This window comes from Schistocerca cancellata, chromosome 2 (assembly GCF_023864275.1).
Source record: "Schistocerca cancellata isolate TAMUIC-IGC-003103 chromosome 2, iqSchCanc2.1, whole genome shotgun sequence".
NCBI classification, from domain to species: domain Eukaryota; kingdom Metazoa; phylum Arthropoda; class Insecta; order Orthoptera; family Acrididae; genus Schistocerca; species Schistocerca cancellata.
Window position 1 is genome coordinate 671,223,150 of NC_064627.1, and position 19,052 is coordinate 671,242,201.

Genomic DNA, 19,052 nt, shown 5'->3' on the forward strand with positions numbered 1-19,052 from the left:
CCCCCCCCCCCCCCCCCCACACACACACCTCTACCTTCCCCAAACCAAATCTCTCCCATGGTATATTCTTTGGAGCCTTTCCACATTTTTCCCCCATGCCCAGCTGGTGAAGCTTTCTCCTCCTTTGGTGTCTACTGGACAAGGCTTCCTCTCAGCATCCCTCTCCTGGCAAACCCCCAGATTGGAGATCTGACACCGAACATCGGCTGAAGGACCCACAGCCTGTGTGTCCCATGGCTGTCTGCTCTTTAATCTGTCCTCTTGCACAATGCAGATAGCTCCTTGAACAAACATTGCTCAACAAAGGTTATAAAGGAGGAGGAGGAGGAGGAGGAGGAGGAGGAGAATAATGCTCCTCTGGTCCACTGCTTAAGTGTCAGATCCCCCCTCCCCTGCAGTCAGATTATGAACCAGTGTTTGTGGATGTGGTTTCATTCCCATACATGATAAACAATCATTCTGTGGCATGTCCTGTCCTTCAGGCCCCTTTGCCTAACCTGGCACAAGTCACGTGATCATTCAACGGAATTGTAATGGCTGTACTGTCACCTGCTGGAACTACACTTTATTTCTTCTTCTGCAGTTTGCATTGCTTTCCAAGAAACACACTTCACTGATGACTATTCTCCAGTGCTTCACGGTTATTGAGCATTCTGTCAGAACCTTTATGGTACCTATAGGGTGTCTGGAGGGGCCTGTTCTTCAATTCGTACTTGCCATCAGTGAATGGATTCCCATTTGTACCTTGTTGGAAGCAATAGTGATGTAGGTGCAAACAACTTCAGCAACCACCCTTTATGTTGAGTTGACCAAATTAATCAAACAACACTTCTCTACAATAGTCACGAAACAACCACCTTTGTGACAGCGACCACTTTCCAGCGATCCTGTGGTTTCCTTGTCATTGTCAGACTGACTGACTACTTCACAGGGCCTTTGTATGCCTCTCCTGTTACATTCACCACCTCTGTCGAATTGTATTGATAGGTTGTGCTAAACATCTCGGACACAGTAACCCACATTTGCTGAACTGCTATTCTCCTTTCTGCAGGCTTCCCTCCAACCATTGGCCAGTGCCATGGTGGACCAAAGACATTGCAGTAGCTATTGAGGACTGCCAAAGAGCCTTGCAACAATACAAATGACGTCCTTCATATACCGACCTTATCACACTTAACTGACTACATTCTAAGGCCCTCTGTCTAATCAAATGCAATGTGAAAGAATGATGAGAGTTCTATGTCTCATCCCTAGGGACGTATGCATCTTCATCTCAGGTGTGCACCAAACTCTGTAGTGTAGTGGGCCTCCAGTAGTCAACAACTATGCCAGGTCGTGTCCTACAATGTGGTCTTTGTACCAATTTATTGGTTCTTGCAGAACATCTCATGACCCACTTTGTGTCAGCACTGCTGTTCTCTTCCTATCTGGCTACCTTTCTACTGCAGAAGCTACAAGTTGAAGACGTACCCTTATGTTTCACTTCCCACCAAGATGAAGCCTATAATGAACCCTTCACTGACTGGGAACTACCTCAGGCTCGTGCCTCATCCCATGAGATTGCCCCAGGCCCTGATTCAATTCACAATCAGCTGATCCGGCACCAGAATATTCCACAAAGGCAACATCTCCATAGGATCTTCACATGTATTTGGCTCAAAATTGCCTTCTCCTCACAATGTTTAGATACCATATGTTTTCCAATCCTTAAGTGAGGTAAGAACCCAATGTCTCTTGACAGTTACCAGCTGATTAGCGTGGCCTACATACTCTGTAAGCTGCTTGAAAGAATGGGTGCTTGCAGAATATGTTGGGTTCTCAAATCTTAGGGCCTTTTGTCCCTCTTATCAGTGTGGTTTCTAGGATGGACAAGCGACAACAAACCATCTGCTTAGGTTGAAAGCAGCATATGCCATTCTTTTTTTTTTTTTTTTTTAATGCCAACATATTATTGCAGTGTTTTTGACCTGCATAAGGCACATGACACAGCTTGGTATTATCACATTTTACTTACCCTCCATGACTGGGACTTTCAGGGTCCCCTGCAAATTTTAATTCGTCAGTTTTTCTCCCATCAGTTGTTATGGATTAGAGTTGGTATTTGACTTTGCTGCCCATGAGTCCAAGAGAATGGCATCCCATAGGGTTCTGTATTGAATGTCACTTCCTCATCACAATACATGGCCTAGTGACCTGTGGTAGGTAGCTGGCCACCCTTGCATCGTATGTTGACAATTTTTGCCTTTGGTACTGCTCCCCCTTGGTAGCCTCTGCTGAATGCCTGCTCCAAGTTGCCATTGTGCGGGCCTCTGTACAGCTCTTTCCTCTAGTTTTCAGTTCTCTACTACAAAAATGTAGGTCATGCATTTTTTTCCCTTGTACCACAGTCTGCCCTGACACAAAGCTCTACTTAGATACCCAGCACCTGGACATTATAGCACAGTCCCATTTCTTGGGCCTCCTTTTTATTAAAAAACTGACTTGGCTGCCCTGTATTCGTCACTTGAAGGCTAGCTGCATTCAGAAGCAAAACACTCTCTGCTGTCTTGGCCACACATCTTGGGGTGTGGATCATGCTACTCTTATCACTATTTACTGGGTCCTTGTTTTATCCTGACTGGATTATGGTTGCCAGGTTTGACTTTGTGGCCCCATCAGCTTTGAAACTGTTAAACCCAGTCCACCATCTGGCAAGCGTCTGTCCGCTGGTGTCTTTTGGACTAGTCCTACATACAGTCTTCTTGCCAAAGCAGGGGATCTTCCCTTTCAGGTTGGACACTACCAGCTCTTGGTCTCCTATGCAATAATTCCCTGATGATTCCTTGTGTTGCATTCTCTTTGCACGTGAAGGAGATCGTTGTCCTGATACCTGCCCTTGGTTTGGAGTACCAGTTGGAAAACTCCACGCTTCCCTCTACCAAGAGCTCTAGCTCTTCTCCCTGGGCTCTGCTTCACATATTCTCTAAAGCATTGCCTCTTGGATGGTGCCCAGGCCATGGATAGGACTGATCTCTTCCAAGGGGCTAAAGTCTATCGTGTCCATGTTCTTTCGGTGTTTGTTACATACAGTTCCAGATCGCTACCATTTTTACACAATGGTTCTAAAACTGAATCAGACAGGATATGCTTATATATCTCATGTTGGTATGGAATGCTATTCACTGCCAGGAACAAGTAGTGTGCTTACAGCAGAGCCTACAGTCATTAGCAGAGCCCTCCATTTTAATAATTGGGGCTCTCTTGAGCATGCTTTAATAAATACAGACTCAGTGACCAGCATCGAAACTATTGATTGGTGCTATTCTTGCCACCCTTTGAGCTCCGATATTCATGACCTTCTCACTGATGTTCATCATGCTGCTTGTACAGTTCTGTCTCTGTGGGTCCCAACTTGGGGGTATCCCGGGGGGAGAATTGGCCAAGTGTCGGGCTAGAGGAGAACTTACTTGCTCCCTGTTTACATTGCTGATCCCAGATGCAGATTTGCAGGTGCAAATGGGCTCTGCTCGGTGGAAATGGAATGATATCTGGTGGGCTCCTGCCCCATCTAATAAACTCAGCACAATCAAGGAGGCTGCTGCAGCATGGTGCTTCTTCCTCTGCTTCTCCCAGAAGGAATCCAAAGTCCTATGTCATTTCCACATTGCTCATACCAGGTTAACCCACAGTTTTATTTTGTGTAACCAGCCACACCCACATTTTGGCTGTGGAGCCTTTACAGGCAGTAGCTTGTATCTTGGTAGAATGCCCCCTCCTTTTGACTCTCCATGCTAAATATGGACTTCTTGACTCATTGGCTCTAACATTGCCAGATGATTCACATATGGCTGACATGGTTCTCAGTTTTCTCAGTGAAAGTGGTTCTTATTTTCTGTTCTAAAGTTTTAATCTACCTCTGGAGCAGAGGCAGGGTGATTGGGGATGAGGAATCTCCCACTGTGTGTTAGGTCTCGGGGGTTCTCCAACACTTTTCTGTGGCCAGGCTACTCTTTCATCCCTCTTTTACTCTATTTTAATCACTTTTAGGTTTTATTTGCCTCCTTTCTGCAGCACCCTATTTTCTATTCTATGTGTCGCATTCTGTTGAATAGTGGGTGCTCTTGACTGTAATGGATCACGGGTGGGACAGATGTTTCCTGTAGCATACAGAGCCCCAGGGATGCCCACTTAATGATTTCTATATTTCCTTCATCTTGCTTTTATTATTGTCCATTAAATTTTTAACCTTCTCACTTTTACTGTTAAGTCTCCCAACTGGATCAGCGAACATTCTTGGTGGATGTCTCTACTTTTGGACACATCTCTCTTGGATCTAGAGACTGATGACCTTGTTGTTTGGTCCCTTACCCTTTGACCCCCACCTCCACCCCACCATAAAAAAAAGAATCAACCAACCAACCAGTGTGCCTATGTTCAAACTTCATGGTTTTCTTCTTGTAGGTAACATATTTTTCCATATGATAAATAGATTGAGGAGGAAGATAGCATGTGGACACTACAAAAAATATCCCTTGTGTTTGAAACGTAGCAATGTGGAGTCTCTTCATTTGCTCTGGTATTGCTCCATCTTAGGGAAGACACTGACTGAAATCACATCTGACCATGCAGATTTAGGTTTTTCCATGATTTCCCAAAACAGTTTATAATAAATAGTGGGATGGTGTCTTTAAAAGGGAAATGGCTAAATTTCTTCCTCTCAACCGAGTTTGTGCTTCACCTCAAGTGACCTCATCATTAGGACATTAATCTTGCTTTCGTCATTCTCTCTGGTATCACTCCTACAGTAAATAAATACTAATTTTTTCTTTTCCTAAGCTGCAACATAGTTGCATTTTACTTTAGATCAGTGGCTTGGTAAACTGGCTATGTTTCCTAAATTTGTATTATTCAGACAGTAATTGCTTATCTGATAGCTATTGTATAGTTAGTTTTATAAATGAATTTTTAGTTTAAAGAAGAACTTTGTCTAAAAATTCATAGTGCCTTATGATCTAAAAATTTTGAGTCCCATAGTAAATGTTTTCCAAAACAGTGACTAATACTGATTTAAAGTAAGTTTTCTGTATAACAAATATGTGTTTGGGCATATTAAATATGCAATAATTTTAAGTTATTTAACTTTAAAGACTCCCTTGTTTGTATAAAACCCTAATAATGAAACTGCTTAAATTTTGCTAAAAATAGTAAGACCTTCTTAATTAAAGTTTAAAAACGCTTTTCAAACTCTGAGAGAGTAATGAAAAAGTATGTCAGTTAGATTATGTTATCAACTAAAATGAGGTAGATTAGCACAAATCCTGTGAAGGAATTCTATTTAGATAATATTTGGAAGAATGGTGTAAATATTATCCCATTTTTATGTATAGGAATGGGTAGATTGCTTTCAATTGTGCCTGTGTGTGACTCAAGGCCTCCTCTATGTGATGAGCAGCAATCTACCATTTCCACTTCGTTGTTACTTCACTCTGGATTTTCCACTGTTTGAAACAGTGGTATGAGGCAGTAGAGTTGAATGTGGATGTTGTTAGAGCCGTGCAGCCCAGTCAACAAAGGAACATTAAGGGAAAAAATTCGTGTAGTCACAAATTATTGTACCGTGGTAGGGGGAAGTGTAATTAATAACACATTAAAATCCTAAGGATGCAGGGTTTCAAGGTCACTTTTTTGGTTTCTCTTGACTGTCTCGAAAACTGTGGCTTCTAGTGAAAATATTTCCCATTTCAAAATATAAACTAGATAAAATTACCTATTAAAAAAAGGTTCTAATCCTTTTCTTCTGTAGAACTAGTAGTTTCAATATTGCATGGGATCGGGAAGTCGCAGATTACTAAACATAGTGTTGCAATGGTATAAAATAAATGTATTTTCTTTAATAATGTGGGTTAAGAATAAATGTTCATACCACATGTACATGCAGTAGAACTGTATTGAGGGATAAAATGTGTTCTGGGGGTGTAACAGAGCGTTGGGGATGGGAGCCTGGAGGGAAGCATCTTTAGGAAGGTAGTTCACCAGATTGTGACCATGGAGTTCCCTCCTGCCAAGGTCTGCAAAATTAAGATCAAACAGGTGATTTCCCATTCTCTCTACTGTACTGCAACACAAAAAGCAACTACAGGATGTTTCACAAAATTAAACTGTCCCTTATGCAGCTCACCTTATGTATCACTGGTGATGCAGTCTGCAGACATGCAGTGCATTAACACAGTGCGGAATGATTCATAAATCAAGCTGCAGAAGGGTTGTATAACTTCATGAAACACCCTATAGTTGCTTTCGGTGGCATAGTGGTGTAGAGAGAATGGGGAATGGCCTGGTCGCTCTTTGTTTTGCAGACTTATGGAGGAGAAACTGCATGACTACAACCCAGCAGCCTATCTTCCCTCAAGCTTATAACCTGCAATCTCACCTTTCCACCCTTTTATACCCCAAGAACACAATTTATTTCTTAATATGGTTTGATTGCACTTAGATGTGGTACACACTTTTAACACTTGCTATTAACAAACTACATTTAACAATAAATGTTAATTTTATATCATTAAAACACTATTTTTAATTACATGTGGCTTTTCCAACTTTTCTTGTGTGGAAACAATTAGTCTTTGAGAAAAAATGAATAGAACCTTTTTTGTAGAAATTGTAATGTTAACTTTTTTACTGAGAAACATTTTTTTCTAGAAGCTACAGTTTTTGGGATATACAAGAAAAATGTAAAAATGTGACCTGTACATGCCCATCTAACCCCATGCTCAAGCCCCACCAGTTTGGATATTTGAGTGTGTGCTGAAAAGTAATGCCTCTAAATTTATGTTAAAACTCATAAACCTTTTTACATAAAACAAATGGTGTTAACTTTCAACACTTTTATTCTTCATGTCTACATATTTATTTCTCATGATAGTTACCCGGTAACAAAAACATTTCTCCCAATGAGAGATACTGTCACTGTAGAATGTTTGACTTCGTTGATGCAGCCAAAACTTCACCTCTGCTTGTACCGCTTCATCAATATCAAGGTGAGGCCCTTGAAAATATTGGAAAAATCAGATGTGACCAAGTTGTGATTGTATGGAGGCAGATCGATGACAGTGAACCACAGGCGTCAGATTGTTGCAGATGTCGCAGCACTAGTGTGTGTTGTCTGGTATTGACATGCAGAAGGAGAGTATGCTCCATGTGTGGCTGAACTGTTCCAATTCAAAACATGACCACTGTGAATATTTATAGGCTGGAGCATAACATTGTTTAGTGAAGGCAAACTATGCCATATTGCAGAAGAATATTCTTAATATTTTTATTGTTTAACCGTCTGTAGGTTATAAATGATCAAAAATAAGAATCACTCGAGGGTGACTGTGTAAATCAGCAAAATTGCAACTGTTATTAGACACTAAATCTGTACACTGTATTAACAATAAACTGTCATTACACTTATTAATTATGCTTACATATCTCAGTTCAGCAGGAAATCTGCTGTCTTGAAAGAACTACCACTTCCTCAGTTATATTGCCATGAGAGATGCTGTGTAGAAGGTGGAGTAGTGGTTAGCATCACTGGCTGCTGTGCTGCAGGTTGCCAGTTCAAATCAAATGACCAGCAGACATTTGCCCTTTCTAGAAGTTAATCGATTTTTTTTTTTTCTCCTCCATATTCTGGAGTATTTAGTGTTTGTGTAAATAGCAGCACACTCTAACCATGAGGAAGTTCTGTTCTGGCTGTATGTTGGTACCCGTAATAAAAGTGCTTTCAGTTCCTAATGTTTTACTTCGTTGATGACCCTGCTTTCAGATTGGACTTGATTGTGGTTGCAACATGGCCACATGAAATGGCAGCTGCTTATCTTGTACTGCTAACTCATGACCAATTGATATAACACTTAACATTTGATTATGGACTACCAATGACTGAATTCGTCACGATGTCATTCACTCTTAACAGAGATCTATGTATGGTTAAAAAATTAATGACTTTCAAAACCTTTCTCTTTTAGGGTTGGTCAGCAAAGTGTTTCCTACTGATCAGTTGCTACCTGAAGCCATTAAGTTAGCAGAGAAAATATCATCTCACTCACCATTGATAGTGGCTCTGTGCAAAGAGGCTGTCAACAGAGGTACAGTAAATAAATAGTTCTTTGAGTTCTACTAGTTACCTGTTTACATTTAGTGGAAAATCACAGCCAGAGTTGTCACTTTTGTACAGCAATGATGCAAATGCAATGCAATGCAACATTTAATTTTTCACTACTACATTAGAATTAGTGCCTGAAATATAATGCAGGAGTGATCATCTCTGTATTCCTCACTTAGACCAAGGAGAGACAAAAATTTTCAGTAAATAAAATATACTCTTATTAACTATAGATACCCTCCATGAACCATGGACCTTGCAGAGTTGGGGTAGCTTGCATCAATGCTACATTTTACATACAGTTTAGGGAAATGGAAGTTTTTAATTGCGGCCGTAAAATAGGTAGTAGGAAAAGGGAGATCAGGAAAAAATGGTAGCACATGGACTATGGAAAAGGAATGAAAGGGGAAGTTGCCTTGTATAATTTTGCTCAGAGCACAATTTAACCATGTTAAACACTTAGTTTAACTCTTTCATAGGCAGATGAAGTATACTTATCACCAGTTATATTTATTTACTATATGCTTAGACATATGTTGTACCATATTGTATGCTCTTGTCATTTAGTGGCAGTTTGCTGCACCAGCTGTAGTTTGTTGCAAAATATAGCTTTTAATTGCCATGAAATATTTTTTTCCCACCTTTCAGGGGCCATGGGAAGTATACATACCAACAAATAACTTTCATTTAAGGCCAGTTAGAAGTATGCTTGCCACAAAAGTAATTTTTCTTTGAGATGTAGGAAGATACTTATCATTTTTTGGTATTTCTTTTTGTGGATTGTGGGAAGCATACTTAGCACTGACTTAATTGCTGTACTATACTCGTAGAAATATGTCTACCACCTCTGTATGTGTCTGTCATATTGTGTTAGTATGCTGTACCAGTAGTATTAAAACTGTTACAACAACCAGTTTTTATTTGTCATGAGATTGCTACTGTGAAGTTGGAAAACATTGCTTCATTTACAGTGACTTGATGTGCATCAGTACACTGGCAGAATGACCAGAAATTGCCAGATTGTCAAATCCTGTGTAGAGGGAGCCAGCTTCTATGGATGTTAAGCATCACCAAGGGAATTGCAAAGCTTTTGTAATGACAATCCCTAAAAGCTCACAAAAGGACAGTGGGAAAAATGCCTACCACCATAGTTTTGGTCCTAAATTACAAACACAAAATTATCAAAAAACTTAATATAGGCAGCAGAGGAAGAAGTCCTTGGATAAAGCAGGAAAATTGAATTTAATGGAAGCAGAAGTACAAAAATGCTTCAATGAAGTAGACAAAAGGGAATACAAATGTCTAAAAAATGAGTCTAGCCCAGGCAGGCAGAGACAGCAGTGTGTGTGTGTGTGTGTGTGTGTGTGTGTGTGTGTGTGTGTGAGTGGGGGCGGCAAAAGCTTACGTGTTTAGTAGTCTTTTTGTTGTGCCTGTCTGCGACTCAACCATTCTGCTATATACTGAGAAGCAATCTATCCTTTTCATAATACTGTCTAAAAAAATTAGGGTAACAAAGTGCAAACAGGTTAAGTATGAATGGCTAGAGGACAGATGCAAGGCTGTAGAATCGTGCACAATCATTTCATTGTACTGTGTGTACACAGAAGATGTAAATAGCATAGTGAATTCTGTTAAGCGTAACCATTTGATAAATATGTTGGTGACACTAATGCTATGTGAAACCATGGTTGACAGCTAGGTAGAGGTATCAGAAACTTTAATTGGCATAAATTAATTTATCTGATTTAATCAGGGGGAGAAAAAGCACTTGGCTTTGCCCCCATTTCCCACAAAGAAACTGATATCTCGCTTATCCATTCTAGCAAAGGCGGCTAGTACCCTTGAGTAATAGTAGAAGACCTTTTGCTAGGTCTTTGTTAGACACAATCTCTTTAGGACTTAACAATCCAAATATTTTGTGCCTTTTGGCATCTAGTGCTTTGCATTGGAAAATTGAATGTAGTGCAGTTTCATCCACCCTACCACATAGTTTGCATTTGGGGGTTTCTTTCTCTATACTCATCATGCACAGTTGTTACCTGAAGTTTCCAAGGGCAGTTATCGGTCCTACTAGGAGTTTAATCTGCCTCCTGTTCAAGCCCAGGATGCTGAACTTCTCTTAAAACATGATTTTGGCATCATTGTCTTTGGATTTTAGTCCAACATTCTTTGTGCTGCCTCATAATCCAGCTTCATAGTTTAGATTTTACCGTTACTGTAATGTTGGTTGAGACAGGTGCCAGTACAATAAATTAAGTCATTTGCTCTGCCCTGGTCAGCCTATCAGCTTCTTCATTACCACTTATTTCTGAGTGATCAGGGTCCCACAGCATGTCTACTCTGTTGCTTTCCCTTAGCCTCAAGAGAGTTTCATGGCATTCTGCAATGATCTTTGATCTCATTCAGAGGCTGATAGATTTCAGAGTTGTTCAGCTGTCTGAATGAATGTTGGTGCTATACACCTTATAATGCCTATGCAGATTATCCTCTGTTCCCAATGTGATAGTGAATATCTCTTTAGTCAGTTCTCCTAGCCTTCAGATTGAAAACAAACTTCAACCTCCTCCAAGCATTAGGTATGACTCCTGCTGCTAACCTGACTCTAAACAAGCAGCTTAGGAGTATGATTGATATCTGTGTACTGCTTGTTAAGGTAGGGACAGCAGAATTCCATCTGGATCTTGTGATTTGAAACATTCCTACCACTGACTGGATTTTCTTGAAGTCAAAACATTCTGTGGCAGGTTCACAGTTCTCTCGTTGGTTATTTGTAAACCAGTACATCACTGCAACAATCTTGGTCTGTATTACCTGCAATAGTGCATTGAGGGAAGTGAGTCTTGAAGAGCACATTCAGTGTCTCATATGCTGTGCTTGTGTATATTTGGCATGGGCTTCCTGATATTTTATCCATTGTCCTTTTCCTACTTGCAAAGTTGAACAGAATTCTTACCTGCTTCCTTGGCAATTTTAATTATTGTTCCATCAAGGTGCATTCCTGTTTGTGCACTTCTTGGTAATTGGACTCCTAAGTCCAAGATCAAGATGACAGACATCACTTCATCTGCCATTTCCTCTAAATCTACTGGATTTGCTATTGATAAATTCAGGTTAGCATGAGTTCAGGTCTTTCCTCTATCAGTGTGTATACGAACCAAGAAAACCAGGAAAAACTTGGGAATTTTTTCATCCGGGAGAAAACTGGGAGAAAAACCTGGGAATTTTTCGGAATTTCAGGAATATTTCATTGCTTTAGCTTTCAATTAAATTTTTGTAATTTTGACTGGTAAGAATTGATTCTCTAGCAAAGAATGTTACTGTATCCTGCTACTGGAGAATGATACTGCAGAAATAAAATATAAACTAGAGAAAAAAAAATAAAACTTCAGTTGCAAAGGAAATGCGCCATTTACAACAACAAAACGCCGTGCATGCACAAGTGTCTGCAAACAGCAAAAATATGTCAAAGACCTTTGGGCAAAGACTTTGTAATGCTTCGTAACGATAAACTGTTTTCTATGAGCGTGACGTCACAACTGTTTACATTAGTTTCTATTTGACCAGTTGCCAGCAGGCTCATTCACATTCGCAGTTGACTCGCATATGAGCAGTACCTTCTCCTGCTTCCCGCTACTTGAAGTGTGGCTGTTAAGTTATATCGGGAGTAAGCAGCAAGCAGCCAGATGCTAATGAAAGAATTTTTTCTTGCACGCCGTAGGTATCAGATTTGCGCATGCGCAGAGTTCTCTGAGTTGTAGTGGGGATTGGGTTAGTCTCCACCTGGCACCTGTTTGCGTTAAGTGATTTCGCTGTTTCCTCGTCGTTTACAGCTCCCACGTCAAATGAGAACAAAATAGATTTCTGCGGCCGGGACCTATCAAGTGAATTATAATACATTCACATAATTACAGAGGCCAAAAATATTATTAGTTTCAGTTTTCTGATTTTATTTTATTTCCAAATTATTAGCAGTCAAGCATTAATCACCTTGCAGAACAATGAAGTTATTTTTGTCATTCTCCTAAAGAAATTTGGCTTTATTAACCTTTCCACTGGGGCAATCAAATTATTTGAAACGAAGTGTTTCGTTCCACAGTATTGGCAACGTATGCTGAATTTCGAGTGCATGTTTTCATCTTCTGCCAAGTATGCCATTATGCCTCAATAAAGATCCAAATATGAGGTAGTAAAGTACTGGTACTCCAAGAAAACTTAAATCCCTAAAACCACACTGAAAAGTTTAATATTAGATGGGACCTACTTCGTTGTGAATCTGTAAAAAACCAGTGTGCACTTAAAGCCTAATTATGCATTTTAGTGTGGTTTACGAAATCCCGATGCTTTCAGAGTATCCTCTGATGTCCTGTTCCTTGTATGGCGTAATGTAAGCTCTCTTAGTGCTTTATACATTCGAACATGTGGGCATCCTACACCACTGCAGCTGCGCACATGCCATAATGCCTGTTTTCTGGCACTCCCTGGCAACTGCTCAATTGAATCTATTTCTAACAGTCTCGGGATAGTATTGTGAACGGTGGTTCAAAAAGCGTTACTTCCAAACTAAATTTCTTTTTACGCAAGATGAATTATGTTGTGTGTGAGAAAGTGGGATGAATTTCTTGAATCAGAGTGTTTAAAACTGAACACTTTGAGGACCAGCCACTTCCAAGAATTTTGAGCGTAGAAGACCAGACATTTATGTCATTATTTTAAATTTACTGGCACATTTGTGTTATGTTTCTTAAAGGGGGTATAACACATGCAAAATAGATCAATATTATATGTGAAAGCTTAGCTTTTCTTGTAGCAATATTGTGTATATTAATGTAAACTATTAACTACTCTTCTTTGTGTGTTCGCACTACGTAACAGTGATCTTCCTACTGACTGACTATAACACGTGTCCTACGCTCTGAATATCTGCAGTCATCGGCTGGCGAGATCAAGTGGCATGGGTTTGCAAAAGGACATCGCAATCTCGATTTCAACGCTCCAGAAAACTAATGTGCTGTGTTTGGTGCAATTCAAATTCATACTATCGTAATACGAAAATATGCAGCGTATATGTTGCTGCACATCAAAAGTCTTTCCAAAACTTCTCTTCCCCTGTTCCCCCCCCCCCCTCCCGGGAAGTTCTACGCCAGTGTATAAAATGTTAACCATTCAAAGGAGAGATAAATTTTACAGTTCCAAAGGAAAAATCTACAGAAAACCTACTGTCACTTGGCACAGAAAAAGTGTATTTTCGCCCAGGAAAAAGTATATTTTTTAAATAGGATATCCAGGAAAAATCCGGAATTTTTTTTTTTTCCTTGTCCATGTGTACACCCTGTATATGAGTGTCTGTTTTCCTGTTATTTGTGTAATCAATGACATATTTAACACCCATTTCAAGTCCAAACTTAAGCACACATCATCAGATAAGGATGGCTCCATCGCAACTCGCGGTTGTTTGACTTGACTACCCATTAAGATGGACCCTAAAGTTATGTGAGTTACTTCTTTTCTTTTTCTGCTCCTGAAGGTGGGTTTCTTACCAATATTCAGCATCTCTCTAAATTGTTCTCCAATATGTATTCAAGTAGTTGCTCACCTCTGCTGTTGGTGTCGTTGCTTCCCCCCACCAGGTTGTGGGCATTGTCATCATAGCCATCCAGCAGTTTTTTATTCAGCTGCAAGCAACTGTATACAACTCGTCACTTTCTGGGAAGGAAACGCCCTGTCCTTGTAAGAAAGGTAAGGTGAGGCCAATACAAATCCTTTTTTGCTCACACATTTCATCTTGATTGTCACTAAGTCTGTGGAACATAAGTTCACCATTGGCATGAATGAAATTCCGTTTTTAGCATAAATGCATGTACTGTGTGCTTTTTAGATTTCTAGCATAAATCAGTTAATCTCCAGTTCCTCCAAGGCCTGATACATTCCCTTTATATAAACAGGGTTCCTAGACATGGACCATATCCACCTCCTGTCTTTCTAGGAGGCAACTCAAGGCTGCAATACTGAGTAGCAGGTTTATCTGCAATACTTTGTCGCCAGCTTTCCACAGCTGTTTGCTCGTGATATCCTTAACCCTGCTAATAGTATCCTGTGAGAACCCTAAGTATAATTTTAGGCCCTACTCTTGCATTTCCTTCAGAGATTTCTCACCAACTTCCACCACATGGATTTGGCTGTCATAACCAACCTTCTGGTAAATTATCCTCTAGTCATCTGTTGAAACTTTCTGGTTCTGCACCTACACTTTATCAGACAGTCTGGAGGAATATCCTTAAGTAGTTTGATTGATATTTTAGCAGTCTTGAAGAGCTCCTGTGCTGTCTTGATGAGCCACTTCACCTCCTCCCACAGAGGTATTTTGGGTATGGTTTCCTTGAACCAGTCTACTGTTTGTATCCCCTCACATACAAAGATTAGAGGACCTTTCTCCAAATAAACAATCCTGAATTTGAGGCCCTTACTTCTCTCTTCTCCAGTTGTTTCTCAGAGAGCCTTTACCCAAAAGCAGACACAGCGGTTCTATCTGTATAGCTTTGTTTCCCTGTTTCCTACCTCAGCTTTCTCTGGGATTAGTTATCCTGGTAGCTGGGAGTAAAGGCTCTTCTACTATTCTCTTATTCTGTGTCTTTGAAGTGAGAGGGGTCTGTTTACCCCCCCTTTGGTCAGATGTAGTCTTTTCTTGGATGTCTTGAGGGCCTTTTAATTCTCTGTTTGTTCTTTGGAAGCCATTCTTTACCTTCATTTTCTGTGGTTGTTTTTTTTTTTTTTTTTTTTTTTTTTTAATTAGAAGTTTCCTCCTCTGTGCCCTAGATAAGACTTTGATCTCAATCTTGGCCAACTTCTCTCAGCAACATTTTCCACTTCCTGGACTGTTCCATCTCCATTCCAGTGGGGGGAACAGTTTCAATTGATTCAGCACCTCATGTTTTGGTATCTGAGGTTTCATCAAATCCCTCATTCTTTAAATTAGTTTCTGTGTTCTGCATTTTCGTCCTGTGGGAATTGGGGATATATTAGGTTGATGCCACCAAAGCCCCATGCCACTGCAAGTCTTATGACTCAGGGAGGTTGTCCAGTATCCCTGTGGCTTCATTCACAACACATCTCCCCATGTGCCCTTCAGCCCCTTGGAACGGATCGTATCACACCTTGGACTGGGTGAGTGCTCTCGTTTTGCCCTACTTGTGTCTACTGACACAGAGGCCAGACTGCAAGTAACTGTGCATAATGGGAGCAGTCTGGCTGATGGGGCTGAGACTGAGACAGGCGGGAATAGGTAGGAGTGGGGGATTGTAAAATCTTGCTTGTGGGAGCATGCAGGAACATGATAGGGACAGGGTAGTGCAGCTAGGTGCAGTTAGGAAGTTACAGGAGGGGGAGGGGGAGCAGCAAAGGAGAGGAGGGGACAGAGAAGTAGAGGGGGTGGGTAGATTGGGAGGAGAGAGTGTGTGTGTGTGTGTGTGTGTGTGTGTGTGTGTGTGTGTGTGTGTGTGTTTTGGGATGCATTTGTTGAATAGAAGGCTGAGATATATAGTCATCAGATGTATTTTCTGTGATGTTTCAGTAGATATTTGAGATTTCATTTTTGCATAGTGTACATGGATTAAGTCCAAAAAAATAGTGCTCATCACGTCCTTCATGCAATGCTCAGTGTCGACAGAAAGCATAGGTTCGTTTCCCATTACAAACAAAACAATTTTAAAAGTAGAATATTATGTGCCCATTTATTAGAGTGATCCCAGATTAGTCTACCGCAATATTAATTTTATCAGTATGTATTAATAACAACACTAAAACATGAAGAATATACAGCAATCAAACAGCAACTCGATAGCCCTAGATGCTGGGTAGTGGCAGTCAGTGCAGGCCAGGCATGTGCTGTCACTACTGGTTATTCTTGGATTTTTGTCCCTGTTAATATATATCAATAAGACAAATATCACACTAATCTGGGACTGCTGTGTTGAATGTAGACATTAAATTCTGCTTTAAACATAATTTTGTTTTAAACTGAAGCTTTCCATTGACTCTGGGGTCGCATGAAAGATGTGATGAGCCCTATGTGTTCGGGCTGCCTCCAGCTACACAATGCATGCAGTGCATGTCACTCTGGAACCACATTGATGTGTTTCCAATCCAGTCTATGAGAAGTGGTAGTGTGTCTTGCAGGAATTACGCATATCACTGTCCTGTTAATGTTCCCTGATAAAAATAGGGACCTACAACATGGGTACCAGTGATGCGGCACCAAATGTTGCTACCCCACTGTCACTAGTGAGCACTAATGAGCACCACTCCATGTAATAGATTCAAAATTTGTTTCTGTGTACCCTCCCTCCATAGTTACATCGATTAGTACCAACTATTATTCTTGCCGAGTTCAGGTCCATTAAATTTCGTTAGGGCCTTACATCCCATTAGGGCTGGCAACATGTATGGCAAATAATTTCCAAACTCTATTATCGTTTGTATGTGGTATCACCTTGGAACCACTAATTATGACTTTAAACATTGAGTCTGATAAAAAGATGCTGTATCTCCACGTGTTACTACTACTACTGCTACTACTATTATTATTATTATTATTATTATTATTATTATTATTATTATTATTGATGGAAATATTGAAACATCATGTCCATTATCATGCGGGAAAAAGTGTAATCTGAAAGTGAACATTTCACAATTAGCAGTGTCAGGATGAATTGTGAAGAACAAAACCTGTAATAGTGGTGACGTGCGGAAGGTGGAACAGCCCACTGTAACTCAGCACATGTTTATACAATATGTGCTAGTCACCAGACAGTGACTAGTTGCTAGCAGAATAATGTGCCCATGACTAACTCCATGTACATTCATACACACATCATAGTTTCTTGTACAGCACACACAAACGATAAATATGTGGATATGGTTCTGGTCCTTGGTGCGTCCAATAAATGGGTTAGTGTTGCTGTTTGTGAATATGCTCCTAGGTATCCTGGTTTATGTCATCCAGATAAAAATGTGGTTTGTTGTCTCGAGCTTTGCCTTCAGGAGACCAGTTTTCTTCTTCCACCTTCATGTGACAGAGATTGTTTATTTGGCCTCGTCATGCTCCATCTACTGTGGAAGCTATTCTGGAGCTCATACACCAGGAACCCCAGCAAAATATACATAGTGTAGCAACAGAGCTGCATGACTCACATCGCATGGTCATTGACGTGCTGCACAGACATGGGCTGCACCCCTATCATAATTCTTTAACACAACAGCTGGATCCTGTAGACTGCCATCTCTGGATGCAATTCTGTGAAGGGTTCCACCAACAGGAACCCACCAAAAACTTCATAAACATTGTAATATGGTCAAATGAAGCACTATTCACTCGTGAGGGTGTCTTCAGTATGCTCAATGTCCACCATTGGTGTCCCTCGGCGGAGGGCTGTGCCTTGGTGGTCGCCTGAGATCGCTGAAGCGATTAAGGATCGCCGGCGGGCACTCCAGCGTCACAAGCGACATCCCTCCATGGACCACCTTATCGCCTTTAAACAGCTGCGTGCGCGGGCCCGCCTCCTTATCCGCCAAGGCAAGAAGGAGTGCTGGGAGCGGTATGTGTCCACCATTGGACTCTATGTCACTCCATCGCAGGTCTGGGCCAAGATTCGACGGGTCTTCGGCTATCGGACCCCTGCCAGCGTCCCTGCGCTCTCACTGAATGGAGCAGTTTGTACTGACTCCGACGTCATTGCAAACCGCTTAGCAGAGCACTTTGCTATGAGTTCCGCTTCTGCGAATTACCCCCAGGCCTTCCGCTCCATTAAAGAGCGGACGGAACGTCGGAGCCTTTCTTTTCGCACCAACGCTTCTGAACCCTACAACGCTCCATTCAGTGAGTGGGAATTTCAGAGTGCCCTTGCCGCTTGCCCTGATACCGCTCCCGGGCCAGATCGCATCCACTGTCAGATGCTGAAACACCTTTCAGTGGACTGCAAGCGACGCCTCCTCGACCTTTACAACCGTCTCTGGGTCGAGGGTGAGTTTCCATCGCAATGGCGGGAAAGTATTGTCATCCCCATTTTGAAACCTGGAAAGAACCCTCTGGAGGTGGACAGCTACCGCCCCATTAGCCTCACCAACGTTCTTTGTAAGCTTCTCGAACGGATGGTGAGCCGGCGCTTAAATTGGGTACTGGAGTCTCGGGGCCTTCTGGCTCCGTCTCAGGGTGGGTTCCGGAAAGGCCGCTCCGCCGCCGACAATCTGGTGAGCCTGGAGTCGGCCATCCGTACTGCCTTTGCCCGCCGTCAGCACCTGGTCGCTGTCTTTTTCGACATGCGGAAGGCGTACGATACGACATGGCGTCATCACATCCTTTCTACGCTTCATGGATGGGGTCTTCGGGGCCCTCTGCCGATCTTTATCCGCAATTTCCTGTCGTATCGTACCTTCCGCGTGCAAGTCGCAGCCTCCTATAGTTCCACCCACGTCCAGGAGAACGGTGTGCCACAGGGTTCTGTTTTAAGTGTCTGTCTGTTTTTAATAGCCATTAACGGGCTCGCTGCGGCCGTGGGAAATTCTGTCTCTGCTTCCCTGTATGCTGACGACTTCTGCCTTTATTACAGCTCTACTGGCATTGCAGCTGTTGAACGTCAGCTACAGGGCGCTATCCGTACGGCGCAGTCTTGGGCTGTAGCGCATGGGTTTCAGTTTTCGGCAGCCAAGACCCGCGTTATGCATTTCTGCCGGCGCCGAACAGTCCATCCTGAGCCGCGGCTTTATCTTGGCGACGAACTCCTTGCTGTGGTGGAAACCCACAGGTTTTTGGGGGTGGTTTTCGATGCCCGGTTGACTTGGCTCCCTCATATCCGGCAGCTTAAACAGACGTGTTGGCGGCATCTAAACGCTGTGAGATGCTTGAGCCACACCCGCTGGGGCGCCG

At 41.7% G+C, this 19,052-nt stretch overlaps 1 protein-coding gene across 2 annotated transcripts in view; it reads left to right on the forward strand.

Moving 5' to 3' along the window:
• The window catches only part of LOC126162387 (probable enoyl-CoA hydratase, mitochondrial), a 55,283-nt gene that overhangs the window by 23,358 nt on the left and 12,873 nt on the right, over positions 1 to 19,052 (forward strand). For both annotated transcript variants that reach the window (XM_049918863.1, XM_049918861.1), the window contains exon 5: positions 7,995 to 8,114. In XM_049918863.1, the coding sequence (XP_049774820.1) occupies positions 7,995 to 8,114 (120 nt within the window). The remainder of the gene's footprint in view (positions 1 to 7,994; positions 8,115 to 19,052) is intronic.